The 25,131-nt window shown below is 49.4% G+C and overlaps 1 protein-coding gene across 3 annotated transcripts in view; it reads right to left on the reverse strand.

Annotated features, from left to right (window-relative positions):
• Positions 1-25,131, reverse strand: part of PXYLP1 (2-phosphoxylose phosphatase 1) — a 64,236-nt gene that overhangs the window by 22,887 nt on the left and 16,218 nt on the right. For 2 of the 3 annotated variants that reach the window (XM_045579237.1, XM_036431280.2), the window contains exon 2: positions 4,057-4,188. In XM_045579237.1, the coding sequence (XP_045435193.1) occupies positions 4,057-4,135 (79 nt within the window). In that variant the 5' untranslated portion in view covers positions 4,136-4,188. Of the gene's footprint in view, positions 1-152; positions 401-4,056; positions 4,189-25,131 lie in introns of those variants that run through there. The other variant, XM_036431281.2, reaches the window with a different exon arrangement.

Raw genomic sequence — 25,131 nt, forward strand, 5'->3', positions numbered from 1 at the left:
CGTTAAGTGGCACAGAAGCATATATCTTTGTATCGTAAATCAGTGAAGTTTCTAACACCATAAAAATGCGCACCCAAACCAAGCAATTCAATAAATAAAGCAATTGCGCTCCATCGCCACAGACCCGGATAAATGCCAAAGCCCCATGTTACCTAGAAGCAGAAGGGCAGCAAGAGCATCCATATCTCAACGGCGATCCGCGCCGCAAGGCATCCAAGAAGGAGAGAGCTCAGGCCCACGCAGGCTCGTTTACCCTGAAAAACTTTTCCTTCCAGAAAGTACGGCTGCAAACTGGCTCTCCTAAAACAGAAGGGACTTTCACAAGAGTTATATAAGCAACACACACACAGGCCAATTCAGTGACGTGGGAACCACCTCATGCGAAAGCTACGCGGCGAACACAAGTCACCCCCATTCACGTCCCAGGTCCCGGCTGCGTCTCGGAGAGGAAATCCAGGCGGGCTGGAACCTCCCCCTCTGCAGCCCAGGGATGGAAAATTTTTAATGAAAAGCCCTATACAATCAAACAACCGGGAGTCCCAGCAAGCTTTTTGGAAAGGATTCCTACGTTATGGTTCGTTAACCATCTGGAGTATCTTTAAACTTCCTAAGGGAGCCTAATCTTGAAGGCTTTTCCAATTCTGGATGGATGAGTACTTTAAATTCTTTCTAGGATTTAGAAATAGGCTGTCAGAGGCACCAGATGGGTGCGTGGAATCCGACACACACTGGAGGTGGATCAGGGAAACTTGCTCAAAGCCTCCTCTCTTCAGACCGCCTTTTCCAAATGCCAAGTCTTTTTTCTTTCTTTTTTTTTTCTTTTTAAATATATTTTATTGATTTTTTTACAGAGAGGAAGAGAGAGGGATAGAGGATTAGAAACACTGATGAGACAGAAACATCGATCAGCTGCCTCCTTGCACATCCCCTCTACTGGGGGATGTGCCCGCAACCAAGATACATGCCCTTGACTGGAATCGAACCTGGGATCTTTCAGTCCCCAGGCTGATGCTCTATCCACTGAGCCAATCCGGTTTCGGCAAATGCCAAGTCTTTCCCACATTCCTCGGCGCAAGTGGAACATCCCTCTCGCCAGGCCACCTGCTCGTCTCCCATCATTCAGACTGCGGCAGAAAGGCCACCTCCTCACAGAGCCATCCGTGGAGGCGGTGATGGGTGCCAGCCACTTGTGGGCTCCCGCCCACAAGGGCGAGGAGGTAGACGGAGGGAAGGCAGGCGGCAGCAAGAACACCATTCCCAGCACAGTGCAGATGGGGAAAGGGGAGCAGGGGGAGCCTGCTTCTCAGAGCAGGCGGAGATTCATTCATCCCCCTCACAAACACCATGACACACCTCCTGTGTGGTGGGCAGTGCGGCTCCTCGGGCACCGAGGGAAACACGGTGCGGACCCCTCTCTCAGAGCAGGCGATCGCGAAGGAGGAAAAGATACAAGAACTGAAAATGATGACAGTGCATGGTTTAGTGCAAGAAGGAAACAGAGTCAGTCATTGAGCTCAATTAATATTTGACAAAGGAGGCAAGAGCATACAATGGAGTCAAAACAGTCTCTTTAATAAATGGTGCTGGGAAATGTGGACAAATACATGCAAAAAATGAAACTAGACCACCAATTTACACCACACACAAAAACAAACTCAAAAATGGCTAAAGGACTTGGATGTAAGATGGGAAACCATAAAAATCCTACAAGACTCCATAGGCAGCAAAATAGCAGACATTTGTCATAGCAATATCTTTACAGACACAGCTCCTAGGGCAATGGAGACTAAGGAGGAAATAAACAAATGGGACTACATCAAAATAAAAAGCTTCTGCACAGCAAAAAAAACCATCAACAAAACAAGAAAGCCCACTGCATAAGAGAACATATTTGCCAATAATATTTCAGATAAGGGTTTAATCTCCAAAATGTACAGAGAACTCATACAACTTAGCAAAAGGAAGATAAACGACCCAATCAAAAAATGGTCAAAGGATCTAAATAGATACTTTTCAAAAGAGGGCATACAGAAGGCCAAGAGACATATGAAAACATGCTCAAAGTCACTAATCATCCAAGAGATGCAAATCAAAACAACAATGAGGTACCATCTCACACTTGTCAGAATGGCTATCATCAACAAATCAACAAACGACAAGGGCTAGAGAGGATGCAGAGAAAAGGAACCCTCCTGCACTGCTGGTGGGAATGCAGAATGGTGCAGCCACTGTGGAGAACAGTATGGAGTTTCCTCAAAAAGTTAAAAATGGAACTCTCATCTGACCCAGTGATCCCACTTCTAGGACTATATTCCAAGAAAGCAGAAACACCAATCAGAAAGGATATATGCACCCCTATTTTCATAGCAGCACAATTTACAATAGCTGGGATTTGGAAATAGCCTACGTGCCCATCAGCAGATGAGTGGATTAAAAAAACTGTGGCACATCTACACAATGGAATACTATGCCGCTATTAAAAAGAAGGAACTTTGACCATTTGCAACAGCATGGATGGAACTGGAGAGCTTTATGCTAAGTGAAATAAGCCAGTCAGAGAAAGATAAATATCACATGATCTCACTCATCTCTACACTAACAAAAGAGAAATATGCAAATTGACCATACCTTCACAATGCCCACCAGCCAATCAGGAGTGAATATGAAAATTAACCCAACAAAGATAACAGGTTAATTTGCATACACAGGCTCCAAGCGCCAGGGTGGGACACTTGCGGACTCAGGTGTCCCGCACTGCCCCAGCTTCCCTGGGCCTCTGGGCAGCGTGGGAAAGCAGAAAGGCGGCTCCAGCCGGAGCAAAGGCAGTGCCGGCAGCCAGGGGAAGGAAGGCCCATTCTTGCACGAATCTCTGTTCCTTGGGCCTCTAGTGTGGGATATAATTATCAACATAATTTGATGAACAAGAATAGATCGATCTAGAGAAAAATGGTAAAGGGGGGGGTGGTGGTTAGAGAGCAACCAAAGGACTTATATGCATGCATATTAGCATAACGAATGGACACAGACACTGGGGTGGTGAGGGCTTGCCCAGGCTGGGAAGGAATGGGGAGGGGATCAATGGGGGGAAAGAAGACATATGTAAAACTTTAAACAATAAATAAAATAAATACAAAACTCTAGCAAAAAAAAAAAAAAAAACCAAAAAGGAAACAGAGTCAGGACAATGTACATCCAAAGAAGCACCAGACTCCGCTGGGGGCCATGGAAGGTTCCTGGAGGCGAAAAGGGCTGAGTAGAGGGGGTTAGGGGGAGGGAGGTAGGGAGGCGAGGAGGAGAGCGCTCCAAGCAGCGGAGCCGGCGGGATCCGGGCACAGAACAGCTGGATATGGAGAGAATGCCAGGCAACTGGGCAAGGCTGTGTCATCAATTCCACGGGGAGGGAGGCCACAGGATGGCGAAGGGACTCCGAGACCATGGGCCGCCACGGAGAGGTTACAGCCAAGGGCTGCAGGGCCGGATCTGTGCTTGCGGGCGGTGCACGGATCTGGGCCCAGCCCGAGCACCGGCTCCCAGGGAGGACTGGGGCCTGGCTTCACCCGCCGAGCTCTTGCCTCGCCCTCCACAGGCAATTCCCCTGCTGCCCAGGGGGCCGAGCTTCATACCTAATGCCCCCACCCTCCCCGACAACTCCGACCCACTGCCCACTGCACATAAAACAGACACAACCCGCAGAGGACCAGCCAGAAGGTCAACTACCTCAGCTCGGAGAGGCTTGGCATGACGGGAAAACAGGCTGGGCCACTCAGTGTCTCCGGGAATCTAAGAATCCGGGAATAGCCAGGCAGTTTAGGAATCTGTGCAGAAGCCAGACCTGGGTCACAAGGCCTAGTGAGCGTGCTTGTCCCTGGGCCAGGAAAGATGCCAGAGCCGTTCAGGGGTTGAGGACTCCTGCTCCCAGCCATCCAATAATAAAAAGACACGTTTGTTTTCAACCCCCACTGCCCAGTTGGATCCAGGACACGGGCTTTGGGCCTCCTTGCTGGCCTGGAGGACCCCGTTTCAGAGTGAGCCTCCCGCCCGCTCCCGGATACTCACAGAACTGCAGGCTGAGGCTCAGGAGGGCCAGCAGCGCAGCGAGCGCCAGCAGCAGCAAGAAGCGATTGCGGAAAAGCATTCTTATTTGTTCTGTCTCCTCTTCATGGCGTCACCTCAAACCGGGAACATGCCCTGTGAATAAAGCAGAGGCAATAAGCCTGTGTTCTGAGCGGGGAAACCAAGTTTGGCGGCTGGCGAAAACCATCCAATGAGCCCCGGCCTCCGGCAGGCAGGCAGGCAGGCGGGAGTCCTAGGGGGAGAACAACGGGAGCTCCGGGTTCCGCCTCTGCCCCCACATGAGGCCGCCAAGAACGGGTCAGATTAATAGGAGGAAACCGGTTCGTGAATGGTTCGTTTATCTGATATGGACGGGGAATGATACTTTACAGCGCGACCTTTCCAAAGAAAATGGTAAAGGAAGTTTATCGAGCACTTATTAGTGCGGTGTGCCAGATGGGGAAGTGTTTCTGGGACCAGCTCACGCTCACCCCATTCTGACCCCCAACTGCTCGCTCGCTCTCTCTCTCTCTCTCTCTCTCTCTCTCTCTCTCTCTCTCTCTCTGTTCTTTTTTAAAATATATTTTTATTGATTTCAGAGAGGAAGGGAGAGGGAGAGATAGATACATCAATGATGAGAGAGAATCATTGATCAGTTGCCTCTTGCACACCCCCTACAGGGGATTAAGCCTGCAATCTAGGCATATGCCCTTGATAGGAATTGAACCCAGGACCCTTCAGTTCGCAGGCCAACACTCTATCCACTGAGCCAAACCAGCTAAGGCTGCCTCTGTTTTTTTTAATGAACATTTTGCTAAGATGACCTCTGGCCTTCTTTATTTTTAAGATTAACCTGAATGCCAATGACTGCGATGTATGCCACAGTAATGTCTTTAGGGCAGGGGTTGGGGGTGGGGGGGCAAGGGTACCTGGGGACTTGTTCCTATAAGCAGCCCTTTCTGTTAATTGAAGACCTTCCCCCCACTTGACCACTTAGCTATTTCAGTTGCCTCCACAGGTCTCCCTGCAGCCCCACCCGCCTCAGAACTGTGCACAAGGCTCTAAAAAAATGTTGCAAATGGCCTTAAATGACCCTGCTGGGAAGGAAAGGAAAAGGGAACGTTCCCTATAGGCTTTTCCCCATCGCTCTCAGATTCCACGTTTATTTCCTGGTCTCATTTGCATTTGAAGTAGAACGCGAACATCACGCTCTTTAGAAACGGTTCTTCAACCAGAATAAAATTAGAACAGTCATTTCCAACCGGGTTTTGCCAGCAGAATCTTTTCCACCTTCAAACACAACCTCCCTTCAGAGCCCAGACGGACATGGCCGGATAAAAGCTCACCTGCCGATGCTGTGAGTGTTGCACCGCTTTGTGAATATACGAAAAACCACTAAGTTGCACACCAGGTGACTTGTACGCTATGTGGATTCTAGCTCAGTAAAGCTGTTGTTTTGTTTTGTTTTGTGTTGTTAAAGCCTAGCTGCTGGGCGTGAAGCAGGGGCCAGAGCCCTGGAGTCCCCTCGTCCCCACCCCCACCCCCACAAGGGCCCTGCAAAGGAGTCTGAGAACCTCTCCTTCCAGAGAAAAGTCAGAGGACATCCGCTCAGAGACTGACGTAAATACACACGCACCTCACAACGGGGTCTGCACATCTGGCAACCGGCGTTGCTGTTAACCAACAGACCCCAATGTTACACCTTCAAAGGGACACTGCTTCTGTCCCTCTGGTGACTGCTCCCCCCGAAGGGCCAGTGCCCCGTGTCCCATGACGTCGGCACTTTTCCGGGGACACTCCCCTCCGTGCCCTGGGGGCGGGGGGGGGGGTGGTTTCTCTTGCTTCAGCCCCTCGGAGAGCAGACAAGCCTCTTGGTTGTAGGAGGTCAGGGCCTGCCTTCTGGTGCTGGGCCCGGTCTGGCCCCTCCACCACTTCCTGCCTCCAGTCACTCGGGGGATTTTTGCCATCACACTTACTGGCAGCTGCGGCTATTAGAACGAGTGAGTCTGCGCCCTTTGGTTTTACCAGACACTCGCGGCCTTTGCATACGGGGAGGAACCGCAAGACAGTTCAGAGCTGTCTTCACGTGGGCACGGGGTGGAAACAACTGCTATGTGCTGGGTACACTCTCAGGCTGACAGCATGGTGCAGTCATTGCCGCGGTGACTCCCAATTTGCTCGTGCCTTTCTGGATCAATGGCCTTGTATGGCCTCCTCCCACACCGACCCCAAGCTTAGCATAGGTATTGGCCTTGGCCAGTGGTCGGCAAACTCATCAGTCAACAGAGCAAATATCAACAGGACAGCGATTGACGTTTCTTTTGAGAGCCAAATTTTTTAACTTTAGACTCCTTCTAACGCCACTTCTTCAACATGGACTCGCCCAGGCCGTGGTATTTTGTGGAAGAGCCACACTCAAGGGGCCAAAGAGCCGCCTGTGGCTCTCGAGCCGCAGTTTGCCGACCACGGGCCTTGGCCAATGGGACAACAGCTGGTGAGCAGCAGGCAGAGGCTTGGAAAGTCCTCATGCTTTGGGGCTTGTCCTCCTTCGCTGCCTTTGGAACTCAAAGACCGCCAGGTGAAGACACGGGGCTAGCAGCTGGCAGGTGACACACCAGGTGCAGGCAGGGCTGCAGACAGCCAGCCTGCCAGGCACCACACTGTGAGCAAGGCCGTCCCGGATCATCCAGCCCAGCCACGCCACCAGCAGACGGATGTCAGGAGGGTCAGCCCAGGCTCAAAGAACCATGTGGCCAACCCGCACAGCCCAAGCAAATATAACGGGTGCGGTTTTAAGCCACTACATTCTTGGAGCTTGGTATAAAACAAATACACTGATACAACAAAGAGGAAATGCCTAGCACCTTTACTAGGAATTTCTTCTTTTTTTTTTTTTAATTGATTTCAGAGAGGAAGGGGGAGGGAGATAGAAACATCAATGATGCGAGAGACTCATTGATTGTCTGCCTCCTGCACGCCCCCTACTGGGAATCAGGCCTGCAACCTAGGCATGTGTCCTTGACTGGAATCGAACCGGGACCCTTCAGTCCGCAGGCTGATGCTCTATCCACTGAGCCAAACCAGGTAGGGCACCAAGAATTTCTAAGCCAGGTTTTAGTCCCCACACCCTCATCTGCAGGCGTCGTTTGCAAAGCTCCCTCTTGTCTGCATTCTTCAATAAGCGGAGCACTATTTGGGGAAAAAAGGGGGCTATATTTAGTTCTAGACTTAAAATACTGAGGACACGCTGGGTTAACCAGATGGCTGGGATCACGTGACCGCCTTACTGCTTTTAGCTCTCAGGATCCGGACATCTCTGCGTATCTGATGCTTGCAAGCATTTGACGACACAGGCCTCGATCTGGGAGCACCCACCCCTCCCCTCGATGCTGTCTGGGTTTCTGTGCCCCCCTCCCCTCCTGACTCTCCCGTGGCAGCTGCCAGGTGTGGGGTGATGGTCAGAGTCAACCCCACTGCCTCTGCTTGTGCAAGGGACCAGCTTGGCGTGACCACAGCCCTGGGAGTGATGCGCACAGGCTTTCTCCTGGAGCCTGTTTCCTCAGGTAACTAGGAGAGAAAGGCCATGCTTTGTCCTTAATTAAAAAAATAGAAAAAATTACTATAATGATGACATAATCCAAAATTCACATGGACGGGAAGATGTGTGTGTTTGCAGCTGGAACTAGGATGCCATCCAGTGTGTGTGTGTGTGTGTGTGTGTGTGTCTGTGTGAATGTGTGTATGCGTGTGTGTGTGCATGCATGTGCAAGCACACCCTGTCCTTGCTCATGACCAACGTGGGAACCGGGGACACGGTTCTGCCCTGGGGTGTGTCTTTCTCGGGGAACAATTCCTTGTGAGAGAGACCGACGGGAGCCCTGACACGGTGGAAAGGGGACTGGCACCCCGGTGACAATCCCCTGCCCGGCCACGTGGTTTCTGGGTGCCGTCCTCACAGCGGACTGGCTTCGCTGCTCAGGCACTGGGATCCGCTCCTGAACAGAGGGGGGCTGAGCGTGTGACAGAGCCGGGGGGGCGTGTGGGGAGGAACAGCTGTCGTCACTGTGTGGCACGGAGATGCTGTGCTGTGCTGGGCTCCCCAGCTCTGGGGGAGTCACGGGAACCTGGGGACTCCGCACCAGCCTCAAAACACAAAGATCTGCCCGTTCCCCGGCGCTGCTGCTTCTGTCCCAGGCTCTTCCTCTTCCAAAGCCTGGCCACCGGCCACGTCCCTGCTCCCCGCCCAGCCCAACGGTCAGGGCAGGCAGCCACGTCTGCAGCCGGTTCCTGGCAGAACTTCCCTGGGGCTGACTCAGCTGTGGGGCCCGACATGGCCGCGGCTTCTCCTGCCTGGCACAGCCGTGTCCACGTCTGTGGGGCCCCATCCTAAGAAGAGGAGATTACCAATTAAAGCCCTAAATCCTGTAGATGGCGTACAGAACTAGGGTTTTAAAGATGACCATATCAATTGTCCCTCATTGGTGTCGTTAAAATGCCATTACCAAGACAGAAAGGCGGCACTAAAGAAAATGCTGTACATGTAGTATACGCGTCTGTTTTTACTTTTTTTCTCTCCGTCTCTGGCCCAAGCTCGGGCCCCACTCTCCACAGACCCCTTTCTCTTTCTCCATCCCTTGCAAGGAGGCTCAGGCCACCATTCAGGGAGCCACACCATCTGTGGGTCCCTCTGGCCACATTCCTTCCACGGTGGTCTGCACGCAGCCCGCACACACACACACACACACACACACACACACACACACCCCGCTGGGGAGGCTGCAGCTCCTCTGGACTCTCCACCAGACCCGTCCAGTCATGCGAAGTGACAGCCACGTCTCCGGGTCCATGGCCTGCTCACTCGCAGCCCAGAGGCTGAAGCCCCTGGGAAGAGGCACTGGCCCCTCAGCCGGCGGAGACGTGGGACCGCCACCTCCTTCAGCACGGCTCCCTCGTCTCCGGCCCCAGCGCCTCTCCGGCCCCAGGGCTTTGCATGCAGAAGGTGCTCCAGGGGTCCTCAAACTTTTTAAAGTGGGGGCCAGATCACGGTCCCTCAGAGAGCTGGAGGGCCGGACTATATGAACTGCTAATTCCTACTGTAACACCTCGGCTGCGCTCACTGCCCAAAACACCTGGCGGGCCGGATCAGACTCCTCTGCAGGCCGCATGTGGCCCGCGGGCCGTAGTTTGAAGACGCCTGCCTAGACCCACTGTGGCATCACGACCAAACCCAATTCCTGTAAATACTTCCGTGGAAACAACTCTTTGGTGTCCGAGGCTGAACAGACAGCAGTGGCCAGGCATCGGAGGTGGCCTGGGCGCGGCCTGAGTCCGATGTGCTGAACCCACGCGGTAAAAGAATCTTAAACCCAGAAGTAAAATCGTCGCTCTGGATCCCCGACGAAACGGCACACAATGAAACAGCCACTGCAACGCAGCGTCACGACAGATTGGAACAGTAAGAGGAAATCTTTTTTGAATATAATTTTGAAAAAAAAGAAGTACTAGTTCATAGGCATTTCCCATTCTATTGCGGCAAACAGCATTTCTGAATTAAGAGGGACGCCTCAGCGGCAGGTGTACAAGCTCCCATTCCGCCACAGAGACGTCCACAGCCCAAGTGTCACCGGGTCAGAGCCACACGCGCCGCCTGGTGACGGGTCTCAGGGTCCCCTTTGACGTGTACAGACGCCCCGGTTTGAAATATGACCATGACGGCTGGAAAGAGAAACGTGTATCCAATTATCTCCTCTCGTTTGTGCCGTCAAAATACCGTTACCAAGGGAGAAAGGTGGTATTAAAGAAAATGCTTTAGATGCATTATGTACTTTTATCTTAATTTTTTTGGTCCTAATCATTTTGGCTTAAGTAAATACAGCATTATATAATTAAAACACACACACACCCAAACCCAAGTGTGTAATTGTGAAATAAATATGAACTTAGCAAAGGTCGAGTCTATATCTCAATAGTCCTCCCTGTCCAAGGTCACCTCTCAAAATAGTTTAACTACAGAATCCAAGGTACCCGGCTAAGAGTAAACCAGCAGTAACGTCTGCTGAAGGACAGACTCCTGAAAACCCCGGGCAGGGGCACAGGCACTAAGGAAGCCGTGGGCTCCCGGCACTCACTCACAGCCCAGCTGTTCAAACCCCAGCTCTTGTGCAGGCTCAGCTCTAACGGCGGAAAGCAATTTGTTCATCTGGTCACCCAGCCGGTTCAAAAGAGCGTACTTCCCAAGGGCCGGTATGTGTAGGGAAGCGTCTCAAGTGCTGAGGACACAGGAAGCAGGACCCTGAGCACAGGCTCTGCTCAAGTGCACAAAAGTATTTAGGAAAAAAGTATAGGGGGGCTAGGAATTGCTTTAAAATAGTGGGGTGGGGGGCGTGAAGGAGGAATTAATGAAACGAGAATGGCAAAATGTTGACAACGGTTGAAACTGGGTGAGCATTGAGGGTGTGTTATATGATCTGCTCTGCTTGTGTGTACATTTGAAATGAAAAGGTTTTTTTTTTTTTAAGATGGAAAAAAAAAAAAAAAGGAAGCTCTGATCAGTGGAACAGCAAGTTACTATAAGGAGACCGTTAGGCCATATGAAACCAGGGGTAATGGGAAGCAGGATCGAGGAGGCTCAGCCAGAGCACATTCTTGAAGAGCAGATTGGAGCGACTGCATGTGTAATTGCATTTTAGAGAAACAGAAGGAACCAAAGAAACAGCGCTGAGTAAGACTGTACGGATGTCCTGGCTGTTGGGGGTGGCGGGAGAGTTTGCCTTGTTTGTAAATAAGCCAGAGCAGGGAGGTGGGTGAGTTCAGATGCCAACCAACAGCTGCATGTGCATTGAGTCTGCCATGTCAGGGGAGAGATGGCTGCCCAGAGGCCCCTTTTGACTGGACTGAGGAACCCCTCCTTGTCTGGGTCTGCTTCCCCATAGGAGAGGTTTGCCTTTGGCCTGGCACCCACGGGCAGGGGAGCTGCGAAGGTCTCACTCCCCCTGCCCAGGCCAGCACGCACACCCACCCCAAGGAGTGGCACTGCTAAGGGGACCCAACACACCCTTCGGAGACCCCTCAGGACACAAAGCCACTGATCTCCAGGTCTGAGCGGGGATGGGGACTGGTCCCAGGATCCGTGCCACCAGGCAGTGCCAGCTTGAGAGACAGAACAACCTTGTGGACTGAGCCTCGTTTTGTAGCCAGGGTCCTGTCTCTTCTCGCACCAGCCTCCTTCGGGAATACTGGATGGGAGCAGGCCCAGAGGGCTCCCTGCTCCTGAGCGGGGCAGCACCTTAAAGGACGCCCGTTAGCCATGGGGGCTCCCCTTGAACTCGAAGCGGACACGCCCAGGGCTCCTCTCTCACACGTGTCCTTGCTCCTGTGGAACAGCCCGTCTTCTGGGGAATGGCAACAACCGCCTCCTGGCTCCGGGGTGACCACTCGGGGTGGGGACGACATCATTGCTGCAGATCAGTCCCAAAGCTGGCTCAGGGCAAAGGCAGCATCAGGCCCAATGCTCTTTGGTCCTGCTTTTTAGGGCTCAGTATGATCTGGCCACACCCCACAAATCCCACTCCTTGTCCCAGTCCTTCCCTTACCACGCAGTTAGCACACGGGCTCAGGGGTCAGCTGGCTAGGCCTAAAGCCCATCTCCAAGCCTTACTGAGCCACAGTTTTCTCATCTCTAAAATGGGAACAAGCATAGAGTCCACCTCATAGGCAATGATTGCCGAAACCAGTTTGGCTCAGTGGATAGAGCGTCGGCCTGCGGACTGAAAGGTCCCAGGTTCGATTCCAGTCAAGGGCATGTACCTTGGTTGTGGCACATCCCAGTACAGGGTGTGCAGGAGGCAGCCGATTGATGTTTCTCTCTCATCGATCTCTCTCCCTTCCTCTCTGTAAAAAAAAAAAAAAAAAAAATCAATAAAATATATAGTTTTTAAAAAGTTAGCAATGATTTCTCCTATGGCTTTAATGCCCACCACCCACATGTGAAATACTCACCTTTCTTGCCCCTGTCTTTACCCCCCATTCGGAAACAAAATGCCTGCGGGACCATGGCAGGCAAAGTCAGACTCTGAGAGGCTCTAAACACCACTTGGTTCACGTCCCTTGACCGACCAGAAGAGAGGCCAGGCCAGGTCAGAAGCAGCACCGAGTTCCAGGTGGCCCGGCGAGCCTGGCTCTTGTGGCTTAAACCCCCGGCCGCACCCCGGAAGGCGGCCCCCGGCCCCCCGTCAGGTTATTCCTCCTCACTGTGGAGGACACCCGGTCCACCAAGGTCTCTTCTCTCCTTCTTCCTAGCAGAGGCCGCCAGGCTTTAGCTGGATACAGGGCCACCCACCCGAGATCGTATTTCCCAGACTCCCTTGCGGCCAGTTAGCTGGACAGGGCAGGAGTCCAGTGGCAAACAAAGGCAGATGGGACACAGGCCGGGGCAGACACGGCAGGCTGAGCAGCCTAACCACAGAGACCAGCCGTGCGGGAATAACAAAATGCTTTCGGACTCAGAGCGGGAGGAATGTGAAACCAGGGAGGGGCTGCCACAATAAGGTGAACTGACCCGTAGGAACAGGGGAGCTCAGGTCCCTTGCTGGGCCAGGACAATGAAGGGAATCCATCAGGTGGTGACACAGGTGGCTCTAGAGCAGGCTTGTAGCAAATCTACACCCCAAGGCTACAAGGCTTCAAGGGGGGCAACCCGTTATTTGGGCCCCCTCCCTGCTGGAAGTCTGAATCTGCTCCTAATGAATTTTCCACGCTTATGCATGAATCTGGTCCATGGAGCTCATTCTTTGGCGTAGCGAGACAAGACCCCTGGGAAAAACACCGCGGCTCACGGTTTCGGTTGTCACCAGCTGGGTTATATGACCAAGTCCTGGCCGAGGAATAGTGACTGGGAGAGGAAGGTCAGAATCCCACTCTGACCCTCCTCTTCCCCTTCCCATCGTCTGAACCCCTGGTGTGGGGCTGGGCCAGCTTTCCGGCAGCACATGAGGGACATCCTAGTGATGACCCCGTGGATGGCCCATGTCCTTGACTGCCTATTGTCTCAAATGGTTTGGCGAGAGAACAACCCATCTCACCACCTTTTGAAGTTGATATTTCAACTTAGGTTATAGCAGCCAAACCAACACCCTCCCCAGAACGGGCCTGGGCACTGGGAGCACTGGGCCTCTCTTGGTCCCCTCCCGGGCCCCTCCTGGGTAGTGAGGAGGAAGCACGTACTGTCCACGGTCACGATGAACTGCCCTAGGTAGGGGCCTGGGCCCCTGACCAGGCTGAATGGCACTCTTAGATGTGATATAAGTGAGACATGGTCATGTGACCTTTGTTCTTTTGTGGTTTTATTTTTTTGTTTTATCTTCATTCATGCATCTATGGTGATGGCCTGGCTACAGGGAACAGGAAACACTAGCTGATGTGATGGGACTGGTCATTGTTCTCACACCAGGAGCCACGTATTAGCGAGGGCGGCTCTTGGGTCAGGGAATTCAGCAGCTCAAAGGCACCGTCGGGAAGCCAGGCTCCTTCCATGCCTGGCCTCTGCCATCTTCTGTGTTTGTGCTAGCCCAGTGGGGCTCAGGAGCTGCGGTTTGCCGCGCTGTTGACTAATGAGTTTGCCGACCACTGTCCTCACCCTACGAAGCGACCCTCAAGGATCATGAGATGGTGGCCACACACCCACACTTGGCAAGCTGCAGGTTTCTACTGGAAGCAGGAAGGCCTTCCAGAAACTCCCCTAACGTGTAAAGGCCAGCGCTGGGTCATGGGCTCATGCCCACACCATCGCTGGCCCCGGGGACCAGCCACGACCATCGGAATTCACCTGGCAGAGGCTCACAGGAGAGAGAGGGTGAAGGCCTGGGAGGAATGGAGTTCTGCTGGGAACCAGGGGGCATCTGGAGAAGACGTGACAACACACACACAATTATTCTGGAAACTCACCCTCAAACCCAGCCTGCTGGTGACGGTCCCAGTACTTTCCAGACCAAAGCGCATACAGTCGTAATTATATGTTTAAGAGGCATCCGTGCCGGTTTGCGCAGGCAGAACGCAGCGCTGACAAACGGCAGAGCAGCCTCCGTCAGCCTGTGGATGGTACACATCCCGCCAACAAGGCCTTTAATCCCTGGCTGACAGGTGTCTAAATGGGCAGCAAGAATTATGTACCAGCCGTTCCTCTCCAGAAAGGAGTGGAGGCAGATAATCTGCAGACTTAGATTTTTTTTTCAGATCTCTGAAACATTCACATTTCTTCCCTTCAGGTGTGAATGACGCATTCCTACCACTCTCTCCTTTGAGTTTTTCTAGTTTTTTGTTTTTTTTCCAGTTCAAGGTGGCTGAGCATCCCTTAGCACCAGATCAGACTGAAGTAACTAATTCATCAAGCCAGGATTTCCACGTTTATGTACTTCAGTGTTTTCCCCTTCCCCCACTCTGACATTTTGGGAGAAGCTGTGTTCCATCCAACTTTGCTGCTTTGTTCTTTCTTAAGTTTTAGGAATAGCTACATAGGAAACCGACATTCTTATTTTATTTTATTTTTAAAATATATTTTACTGATTTTTTTTTTTTTTTTACAGAGAGGAAGAGAGAGGGATAGAGAGTTAGAAACATCGATGAGAGAGAATCATCGATCAGCTGCCTCCTGCACACCCCCTGCTGGGGATGTGTCTGCAACCAAGGTACATGCCCTTGACCGGAATCGAACCTGGGACCTTTCAGTCCGTAGGCCGACGCTCTATCCACTGAGCCAAACCGGTGTCAGCCCGACATTCTTACTTTAATGGGCCGAGGACCACTCTGAGTACGTCAACAAGGAAAAAAGAAGAACACGCCGTTGGCAGGATTTTCTCAGCACAAAGCCACTTTAAGAACATGGCTGATCCTCCTTATGTTGCCAGCCAGCTGTATCAGAAAGTCCAGAAAGACACACAAGGGTTAAATAAATAGTCAGGGCCGTAAAACTACAAGTACCAGTGGCGTACGCTGAAGCCGTGGTGAAAGCCGCGTCTCGAAAGGCAGGAACAGAGCGCTCACACAGCAGGGCCTGGGAGCCACAGCTGAGCCGTGAGAGCCGGGACGCCTGAGAGGCCGGGGGCCGAGGCCGCTCTGAAAGCGGCACGTCCTGTGTCCACAACCCCGCACAGAAACGGGGTTCTGCTCCGGTGGACGCCTGATCGGGAGCGCTCGTGCACGCCACAGATCAAGGCACTGCGCCCGACCTTCTTCAGTGTCTCTGGGAGCACACTCAGCGACAGAGCTGTGACAGAGCCCTGTGCGCCTTGCCAGCCCGTTCCAGGGCCCGATCATGACAAAGCAAGGGCTCCAGGGTGTCTAGGGACAGTGATCAAAGCTAGTGCCCGTGGGCAGGCGCTCCATGCCCTTACAGTATCTCGTAGAGAACGGCTGGATGCTTCGGTGGGAGGCTGGCGGCACCAGCATCAGTACAGAAGGCGCCCTCCTGCCCAGAGAGGTCGTGTGGGCAGCTGCTGGCTGGGGGCGCTCCGGGGAGCCGCCATGGGTGACCTCTCGGAGCCCTCCATGTGCTGAGACTCAAGGATTCTCTGATTCAGACACCAGAACAAGCTTCTAAAGCCTGTTCCCCTGCCGTTGCACTTATGAAAAGACAGGCAGAACGAAGAGAACTAGGAGTGATGTCACAGAGGAATCACAGACGTTTAGCTCGGGGAGAAATTACTATCTAGCTCCCGCTCCCTTACAGTAAAACGGGGAAGAACACTGTTATAAGCTCCCAAACTCTGACTTAGCTTAGGTTAAAGCTGTAATGAAACAGGAGCCTCAAAATCAGTGGTTCTCCACCGAAACCGGTTTGGCTCAGTGGTAGAGCGTCGGTCTGCGGACTGAAAGGTCCCAGGTTCGATTCTGGTCAGGGGCATGTACGTTGGTTGTGGGCACATCCCTGGTAGGGGGTGTGCAAGAGGCAGCTGGTCAATGTTTCTCTCATCGACGTTTCTAGCTCTCTATCTCTTTCCCTTCCTCTCTGTAAAAAATCAACAAAAATATTTTTTTTAAAAAATCAGTGGTTCTTGTCATACACAATGGTGAAAAAAATGAAAGCTTTTCTTCTAAGATCGGGAGCAAGGCAAGGATGCTCACTCTCACCTCTCACCACTTTTATTCAACACTAGTGTCCCGGTGCATGGATTCATGCACATTGAAAGGAAATTAATGAGAAGAAATATTTTAATATTGCTATTTGCCCTTTACAACAGAAGTGTCAACTAAATTCACAATCGACAATGACAGATTGAAACACACGTGTGAGGTTGGCACTAGCAAGAGCTTTATATGTATCACGCATGCACGAGTCAACTTAGCCTTTTATATAGAGAGAATAAACTTGCTTAATTAGGCCTGCTTTCTGATGTAGCTAAACTTATTCCAGCCCAGTGAAGCACCCCAACTTCTCTTTCAGGTAATTGTCAGCAACACAGCAGTAAATATCAACCAAAGCAGATTATTATTGTAGATCACACAGGGAGAATAAAGGGTAAAATATTTTACTGCAGCAGTGTTTGAGCAGTGAGAGAACCTGATGTCATTTTTAAGTTCCACCATTTCTTACTTCTTTTCAGTGGGGTCAAGTTTCTAAATTTCTAAATCTCTGTTTTCTGGCTGATGAAAAGAAAATAGGATTCTACCAAGTCTCCTACTGACCTACTCCAGGACTTCTGTGAGGATCAAATGAGATGAGGCACGGGAAGACCCTTCACAGACAACTGGTTAAACTGTAAAATGTTTGCACCTGGCTATAAAGCAAGCCAGGTTCCTGGGCTGAAGAAACTCCAAGGATGCTAGTAGCCAGGGAGAGGAAGCCGGGTGTTGTTATGTGATGTCATTACCCAGTGCCCACAGTGGCCGTTTCCAGACTGGGCTGCACTATGGGCCACATTTGTCCCAGGGAGTCTTGGCAGCATTGGCTGCGATTTGGGGGGGTATTGCTCCAGGGTGGTGGTGGGGCCTGTGTCCCACTTGGGGGAAGCTGAGTGTTGGTGTGTCAGTGCCAGGTCCTGTGGTGCCATTTATCTTTAAATGGCCAGTGTGCATCATGGCAGCTCCTGTGTTGGGCGTCTGCTACCCCTGGTGGTCAGTGAGTGTCATAGCTACTGGTTGGTTGGACAGACACTTAGCCTTTTATATATATATATATTACTGAAAGTACTAGCCAGAGCAATTAGGCAAGATAAAGAAATAAAAGGTATCCAAATCAGAATGGAAGAAGTAAAAAGGTCTCTACTTGCAGATGACATGTTATATACAGAAAACCTTAAAAACTCCACACACACACACACACACACACACACACACAACCTATTAAAATAAACAAATTCAGTAAAGTTAGAAGACAAAAATCAATTGCATTTCTATACACATTTCTAGCACTGAACTATCAGAAGAGAAATTAAAACAATCCCATGCCTGGCCGACATGGCTCAGTGGTTGAACATCGACCTATGAATCAGGTAATGGGTCGATTCCCTGTCATGGCACATGTCTGGGTTACAGGTTCGATCCCCAGTAGGAGGTGTGTAGGAGGCAGCTGATCAATGATTCTCTCTCATCATTGATGTTTCTATCTCTCTCTCCCTTTCTCTCTGAAATAAAAATGTATTTAAAAAAAAAAAAAAGAAAGTAAACAATCCCATTTATAATAGCATCAAAAAGAATAAAATACTTGGGAATAAATTTAACTAAAGAGTTGAAAGATCTATACACTGAAAACTATATGATACTTATGAAAGAAATCAAAAACACAGATAAATGGAAAGATGCATTTGGGAGCAATACCCCCCCAAATCGCAGCCAATGCTTGCTTACGATTTGGAAAAATTAATAAACGTCCATTCTAACCAAAGTAGTTCTATCAAAATTCCAATGGCATTTTTCACTGTAATAAAAAAAAAAAGGTACCCTAAAATTTGTATGGAACCACAATAGCCAAAGCAATCTTGAGAAAGAATAAACCCAGAGGCATCATGCTTCCTGATTTCAAAGTGTATTACAAAGCAAAAATCAAAACAGTATGGCATTGGCATAAAAACAGACATAGTTCAATGGAAGAGAATAGAGAACCCAGATTAAAAAACAAACACACACGCATATGTGGTCAATTAACTTACGACAAAGGAGCCAGAAATGTATAATGGAGAAAAGACAGTCTCTTCAATAAATGGTTTTGGGAAAGCTGGGCAGCCCACACGCAAAAGAATGAAATTGGGCCCTTATCCTGCACCATAAACAAACTTATCTGCAAATGGATCAAAGACTTAAATGTAAGACGTGAAACCATAAAACTCCTGGAAGAAAACATAGAGGTCAGCTCCTTGACATGGGTCTTGCCATGATTTTTTTGAATTTGACACTTAAAACAAAAAGAAACAAGTGGGACTACAGAGCTTCTACACAGCAAAAGAAATAATCAATGAAATGAAAAGGCAACATATGGTATGTGACAAAATATTTGCAAGTCATATGTTGGATCAGGGGTCGATGTCCAAAATATATAAATAACATACTATTCACCCACTCTGTGCGGTGCAGTGGTTAAGCATTAACCTATGAACCAGGAGATCATGGTTCAATTCCCATCAGGGCACATGTCCAATTGTGGGCCCTATCCCCAGGGGGGCATGCAGAGGCAGCCAATCAATGATCTTTCTCATCATTGATGTTTCTATTTCTCTCTCTCCCTTCCTCTCTGAAAAAAATAAAAAATATTTTTAAAAAAACTTATACTATTCAACAGCCACCCAAAATAACAACAACACTCTGATTAAAAATGGGCAGAAGAACTGAATAGACATATAAATACAAAGACGGCATAAAAATGGCCAACAGGTACATGAAAAGATGCTCAACATCAGGAATCATCTGAGAAATGCAAATCAAAACCACAACGAGATACCACCTCATACCTATTAGAATGACCATCATAAACAGCAACAAGAGATAGCTAGTGTTGGTGAGGATGTGGAGAAAAGGGAACCTTTGTGCAACTCCTGGTGGGAATGTAAATTGATGCAGCCACTATGGAAAACAGTACGGAGATTCCTAAAAAAAAACCATAAAAACAGAAGTACCCTATGGTCCAGCAATTCCACTTCTGGGTACAGATCTAAAGGAACCAAAATTACTATCTTGAAGCGATATCTGTACCCCATGTTCACTGCAGTATTACTTTCAGGAATAATCACTCATCCCCATCCTGATACCATTGTTTTGGAACCAAACTGGACTGTTTTGATAAAGAAAAAATAATCTATTATGTTAAGCCACTGAAATTTGGGGATTTATTTGTTATAGCAGCTTAACATCAATACTAATACTTATCCATATATAGGCTTTTGATAAAGATTAAGCAAAATAATATATTTTGTATATAAATTGTTATTTTATTATACCTGAATCATAATAGCACAGTAACAGTTGATTCCTTCCCACTCATGGGTCTCCCCATCGAGTGAAAACACATTAATAAAATCGATTTTGTTGCTTTGGAGTAGCAGCTTTCTTGGACAGATTTAAATGTCGAGATTGAGGCTACCCCTTTAGGCTTATTATCAGACAACGTTTGGGAAGAGTTCTGGTCATTTACATCTTTAAATCACTGTGTCTGAGCTGTGATGCTTACCTGGAAACCTAACTTGAAACTGAGATAGGTAGAAATCCTGAAACTAAGAGAGCCACCCTACTCAGCGGATGGTGGGCCATTTTGAGTTTTCTAGAGCAAGTCACACTGACCTGTAAATTACTTGGGGTTCTAAAAAAAAGTCAACAGAACTTAATGAGAAACGTAGGGGACGGTGGGGGTGAGGGGAAGGAGGGAAGCTGTTGATGCAAGTGATTTTGAGAATGCAAAGCTCTGGGGTGGGTGGTCATGATCGTTGTTGACGCACCGTTTCCACAAACCTAAGCAAAATGAGCAAATCCGTATTCTGCATTACCACCACAAAATCTAGTTTCTAAACTGTGTTTCTGAGGATGTGTGCTAAATAGGGTAAAAAGTTATCCTGCAATATTTAGAGGGTGTGCTGTTTAAACAATCATCTTCCCAGCGCTGTTACGGTGTTAGCTGGGCACTACTCATTGTCAGCTATTGCATCATTAGTTGGGTGTTACAGGACATCATGCCATAGATTGTGTCTAGAACGGTCTGGGCCCAGTCCACTCCGGACCAGGAAGAGAGGGGTAAAATGCTGGTTATTTGAAGCCACCAGGTCTGGGATGACTTGTTATACAGTAATAGTGAGTTCCATGATGCGGGGACTTTGTCAGTCTTGCTTCTACTCTTGTATTCCCGGTGGCTGGCCCGGAGCAGATACGCAGTCAGTATTTGTTGGATGAATGAATAGAATAGATGAATGAACAGAGGAGAGGCTCACTCCAGTCAACCGCAGTCCATCTTCTTTGCCTTCCCCCAGCTGACATGCTACCGTGTTTCCCCGAAAATAAGACATCCTCCGAAAATAAGAACTAGCGCATGGAAAAATAAGACATCCCCTGAAAATAAGATCTAGCGCATCTTTGGGAGCAAAAATTAATATAAGACACTGTCTTATTTTCGGGGAAACAGGGTACTTCTCCTCTGAGCCTCCACCTTTCCCACCTTGCCGACTCCCGATCAGCCCTTGACCTCAGCTCAAAGACCACTTTCTCCAGGAAGCTGCCCTTGAACTCCCCGGTCTAGATCAGCATTCTGCCTGACCCTCTCAAGTCACCTTGTATTTCTCCTTCATGACACTTCCCAGGACTATCATCACACGAGCATATAATCATGTTGACATTCTCGGCTGGCTGCCTCCTGCCATTAAATCATAAGCCACCTGACAGCGGTGATGTTGTCGGCCTGGGGCTGGACAAAGCCCGCAGCGGGCTGGCTGGCCACGTCAGAACATTTCTGGAGGCCAGCAACAAGAGCTCAGCTGTTTTTACTCACAACAATGCTGACCCCAGATGTGTGGGTTACTTCTGTCTCACAACAACTGATTTTCCAATTTTCTGGGCGCCAGCTGGGTGCCTTCCAATTCAACTCAATTCTGACCCTGACTACCCCAACTGGACTCCACGGGTTGAAGGGCGCAGTCCCAAAGACAGCCCCCATGTCACGTGCCAGTTGCAAGTATGGGATCCTCGGGTTTCCCACTTCTGTCAACGTGGCTACAAAGTCTGCGGAGGGAGGAGGGGGGCGATTTCCCACAACCCCCACCCCTTTCAGGTCCAATCATTTGCTAGGACAGCTCACAAAGCTCTGGGAGACACCTGACTTACTGTTGCTGTAGATTTATTATAAAGGATACAACTCAGGAACCGCCCGATGGGAGAAATGCACAGGGAAAGGTGTGGGGCAAGGCAGAGCATCCATGCCCTCTCTCCTGGCACCTCAATGCTCACGGCCCCGGGAGTTCTCTACACCCTGCTTCTTAGAGGTTTCCACAGAGGTTTCCCCACGTGGGCACCAAGGATCCAATCACTGTCGTTGGTGACTGAACTCAACCTCCAGCCCCTCTGACCTCCCTGAGTTTTTCTGGTAACAACAACCCCCGCCCCCCATCCTAAAGCTGTTTGGGGGCTCCCAGCCTGCAGTCATCATCTCATTGGCATATAAAAGGCACGCTCAGGACTCTGGCGATTGCAAGGTTTTTAGGAGCTGTGTGCCAGGGACAAAAACCATTATTTTATATGATGCCACAACAGCCAATTCCATTACCAGAAGGTGCTAATTCTTGGAATTCTCATTAACGTTGAGCTGGAATTGGTCTCTAACTGCTTGCCCATCCCCTCCCAGGTTTTCCAAACCTACGCCAGGGCATCCTCACCACACAGAACCCAGCAGGGTGCGTGTCTTCTTCAGGCTTACACCACCATCAGAGTGAGAGCTAGAATGTGAAGCCAGCTCTTCTGACTTGCCAGTTCAAGACTGCTTCCCTTACACCACACTGCCTCCTGGGTATTTTTGTGGTAGGCAGTTGGACAGACATGAGCAGAGCAGAAATGATTGGCCGGGTACAGAAGGTCATTGGGGTGGAAAGTTCCAGGTGTGTAGCAATGGGCAAGACTGGGAAAACCAGGACCTCGCCTCCAGAGTAACCTTTCCTCCCCTAGCATATCATTGGTCTGTGGCTTTGACCTTTCTCCCCTGGCATGTAGCTAGTCATGGGGTAGACACCAGAGGAGGAAGAACAAGGGGCCTAAGAGTGGCCTCTTTCGACTCCCATGCAGGCTCTTGCATGACCATTCCCTTAAGCATTCACCCGTAGGAATAACATCTGGGCCTCGGCTGTATTTTAGCTCCAGGCCCAGAAAGAGCAGTGAAATCAGACAAGTGAAGCCATGGCTGACAACAGGACCAACATCACTAATGACCCACTGTCCTGGTGCCGGCCAATCCGTGGAGACGCTGAAAGGACACATCTGGAAAGCTGATGAATAGTCTATTGGGATCCTCCCCAGGGACCCTTAAAGGCCCTTAAGACAGAGGAGGCAGCCCGCAACCAATGTACATGCCCTTAACCGGAATCGAACCTGGGACCTTTCAGTATGCAAGCCAATGCTCTATCCACTGAGCCAAACCGGTTTTGGCTGGTGAACAAATTCTTGCTGGGCTACTGAGAAGCAGAGGGACACCGAGAGGGATCTAAGAACAGACTCTGCGAGGTCGCTCCCTGTTGGCCACTCTTACTTCATATTATGCTAAGGTGATAGCTAGTTCCCTTGCTTCAAAACAGGTTTGTTTTGTTTTTTAAAATCTGAATTCCTTTAGGCAGGTAAGGGGGGAAGCTCTTCGTTACGTTTCTTAGACTTTGTCCTGAGCTGGAAATAATCTGCATGCGAGGGTGGCAGATTCTGGGAGACTCGTTCTTAGCCTGCCCAGTGTCTTAAAAGTAACCAACTTAAGAGAGTCAAATTCCCAAAAAAGGTAAATCTGTGGTTGGCAGACTGCTCCTGATAGGGACGGGCTCATCCTAAGAACAGAGCCGCCGTTACTTAATCATTATTCACCTTACTGACTACAGACACGTCTTCCCACAGGCCCTAGGAAACCGGAGGATGTGCTGCAAGAAGAAAGCCAGAGCCGGAGGGAGATAAGACGCCTTGGGGCCGGATGGGTCCATTGCTCAGAAAAGAACGAACATTTTGAGCACAGACCGAGGCCAGGACGTGCTTTGATACGGTTGCTGTGCCTGGATGCTGGCCCTCTCTGGGAGTTTGCCTCAGGGATACTGACCACTCCTGAGCCGGTTTTAACACCACTGAAAATTAACTACCTTGCTGTTGGGCTTCAAGATCCTGGGAAGAGACACATGGACCACAGACCCTGCAACTATTCTACCCCCTTCTCCCGTTCCCTTTTCCCTTTGCATACAGCCTCTCTCTCTTCTTTTTCCCTATATGACTGCCAGCTAGTAGGAGGGGTAGAGCAGATTTTCGTGGGTGACCTGCTGCTCTCCCACGCTGCCGGCATTACTGGAATAAATGCTCACATTTATTGATATGATTCAACCCTGTCTCTGCTTAAGGCAGCCCGGACCCATTAGTTGTCTGGTTTCACTCCCCCTCAGGGTTAACTAGGATAGAATTCATGAAAAAGTGGTGGTCTCATTAAAACAATAAACACACAAAAATTCACATTCTGGTCAAAACCTGTTTGACTCAGTGGATAGAGCGTAGGTCTGCGGACCGAAATGTACCAGGTTCAATTTCGGTCAAGGGCATGTACATTGGTTGTGGGTACATCCCCAGTAGGGGGTGTGCAAGAGGCAGCTGGTCGATGTTTCTAGCTCTCTATTCCTCTCCCTTCCTCTCTGTAAAAAATCAATAAAATATATTTTTTTAAAAAGAATTCACATTCTGGGTAACCTCAAAATTTGCCCACTCATATGTACAAAGAAGAAATGGGACTAATTATAAAAATGTTCATCCATAGGGTAATGGTTGAAAAATTAAAGTTTGTCCATACACTGGAACAGAATTCAGCCGTAAAAAGAAAGAGGTGGACTTAGGTGAGCAGGTGACAAACCTTGGTGGAGATACTACCAAGTTAAACATACATGAGGAGAAGAAACCCAAGTGTCCATTGTTAAACAAATGAAGAAAGATGTGCTGCATAGATACAATGGTATATTACTCAGCCATAAAAAGAATAAAATTTTACCATTTGTGACAATACGGATGGGCCTAGAGGGTATTGTGCTAAGTGAAATAAGTCAGATGAGAAAGACAAACACCATATGATTTCACTTACATGTGGAACCTAAACAACAAACAAACAAACAAGCAGCACAAAAACAAACTCATAGAGGCAGAGAACAAACTGATGGTTGCCATGTTGGAGAGGAACTGGGAGGATGGGTGAATAAGGTTAAAGGATTAAGAAGTACAAATTACCTATTATAAAAATAGACAAGGGGATGTGAAGTACAGCTTAGGGATATAGTCAATAATCCTATAAAATAAAAGGCTCATATGCAAATTGACCAAACGGCAGAACAACCGGTCGCTATGCGTGCACTGACCACCAGGGGGCAGATGCTCCCACAGGGGGAGCACCACTCAGCCAGAAGCTCTGAGCCGGGCTTACAGCAAGCACAGCAATGGAGGTGGGAGCCTCTCCCACCTGCGCAGCAGCACTAACGGTGTCCAACTGACGGCTTGGGCCCGCTCCCTGAGCCGTCAGTCTGACATCCCCTTTCAGGGGTCCTGAACTGCGAGAGGGCACAGTCCAGGCTAAGAGATCCCCCTCCCCAAGTGCATGAGTTTCTTGCACTGGGCCTCTAGTATTATAATAACTATCTATGGTGCCAGATGAGTACTAGAATTATTGAGATGATCACTTTGTAAGTTATATAAATGTCTAATTATGTTGTACAACTGAAACTAATATGATGCTATGTGACAAATGTAACTGAAAAAATATTTTTAAAAAGTGAAAAAAATACATGAGTGTATAAGCAGCAGCAAAATAGACACAGTATGACCTCATGTAGGTAAAACATACACTTGCATATCTTGAAATATATGTGGAATTTTTAAGGAAACATATAAACTTACAGAAAAAGG

This window comes from Pipistrellus kuhlii, unplaced genomic scaffold, assembly GCF_014108245.1.
Source record: "Pipistrellus kuhlii isolate mPipKuh1 unplaced genomic scaffold, mPipKuh1.p scaffold_m20_p_11, whole genome shotgun sequence".
Lineage (NCBI taxonomy): Eukaryota > Metazoa > Chordata > Mammalia > Chiroptera > Vespertilionidae > Pipistrellus > Pipistrellus kuhlii.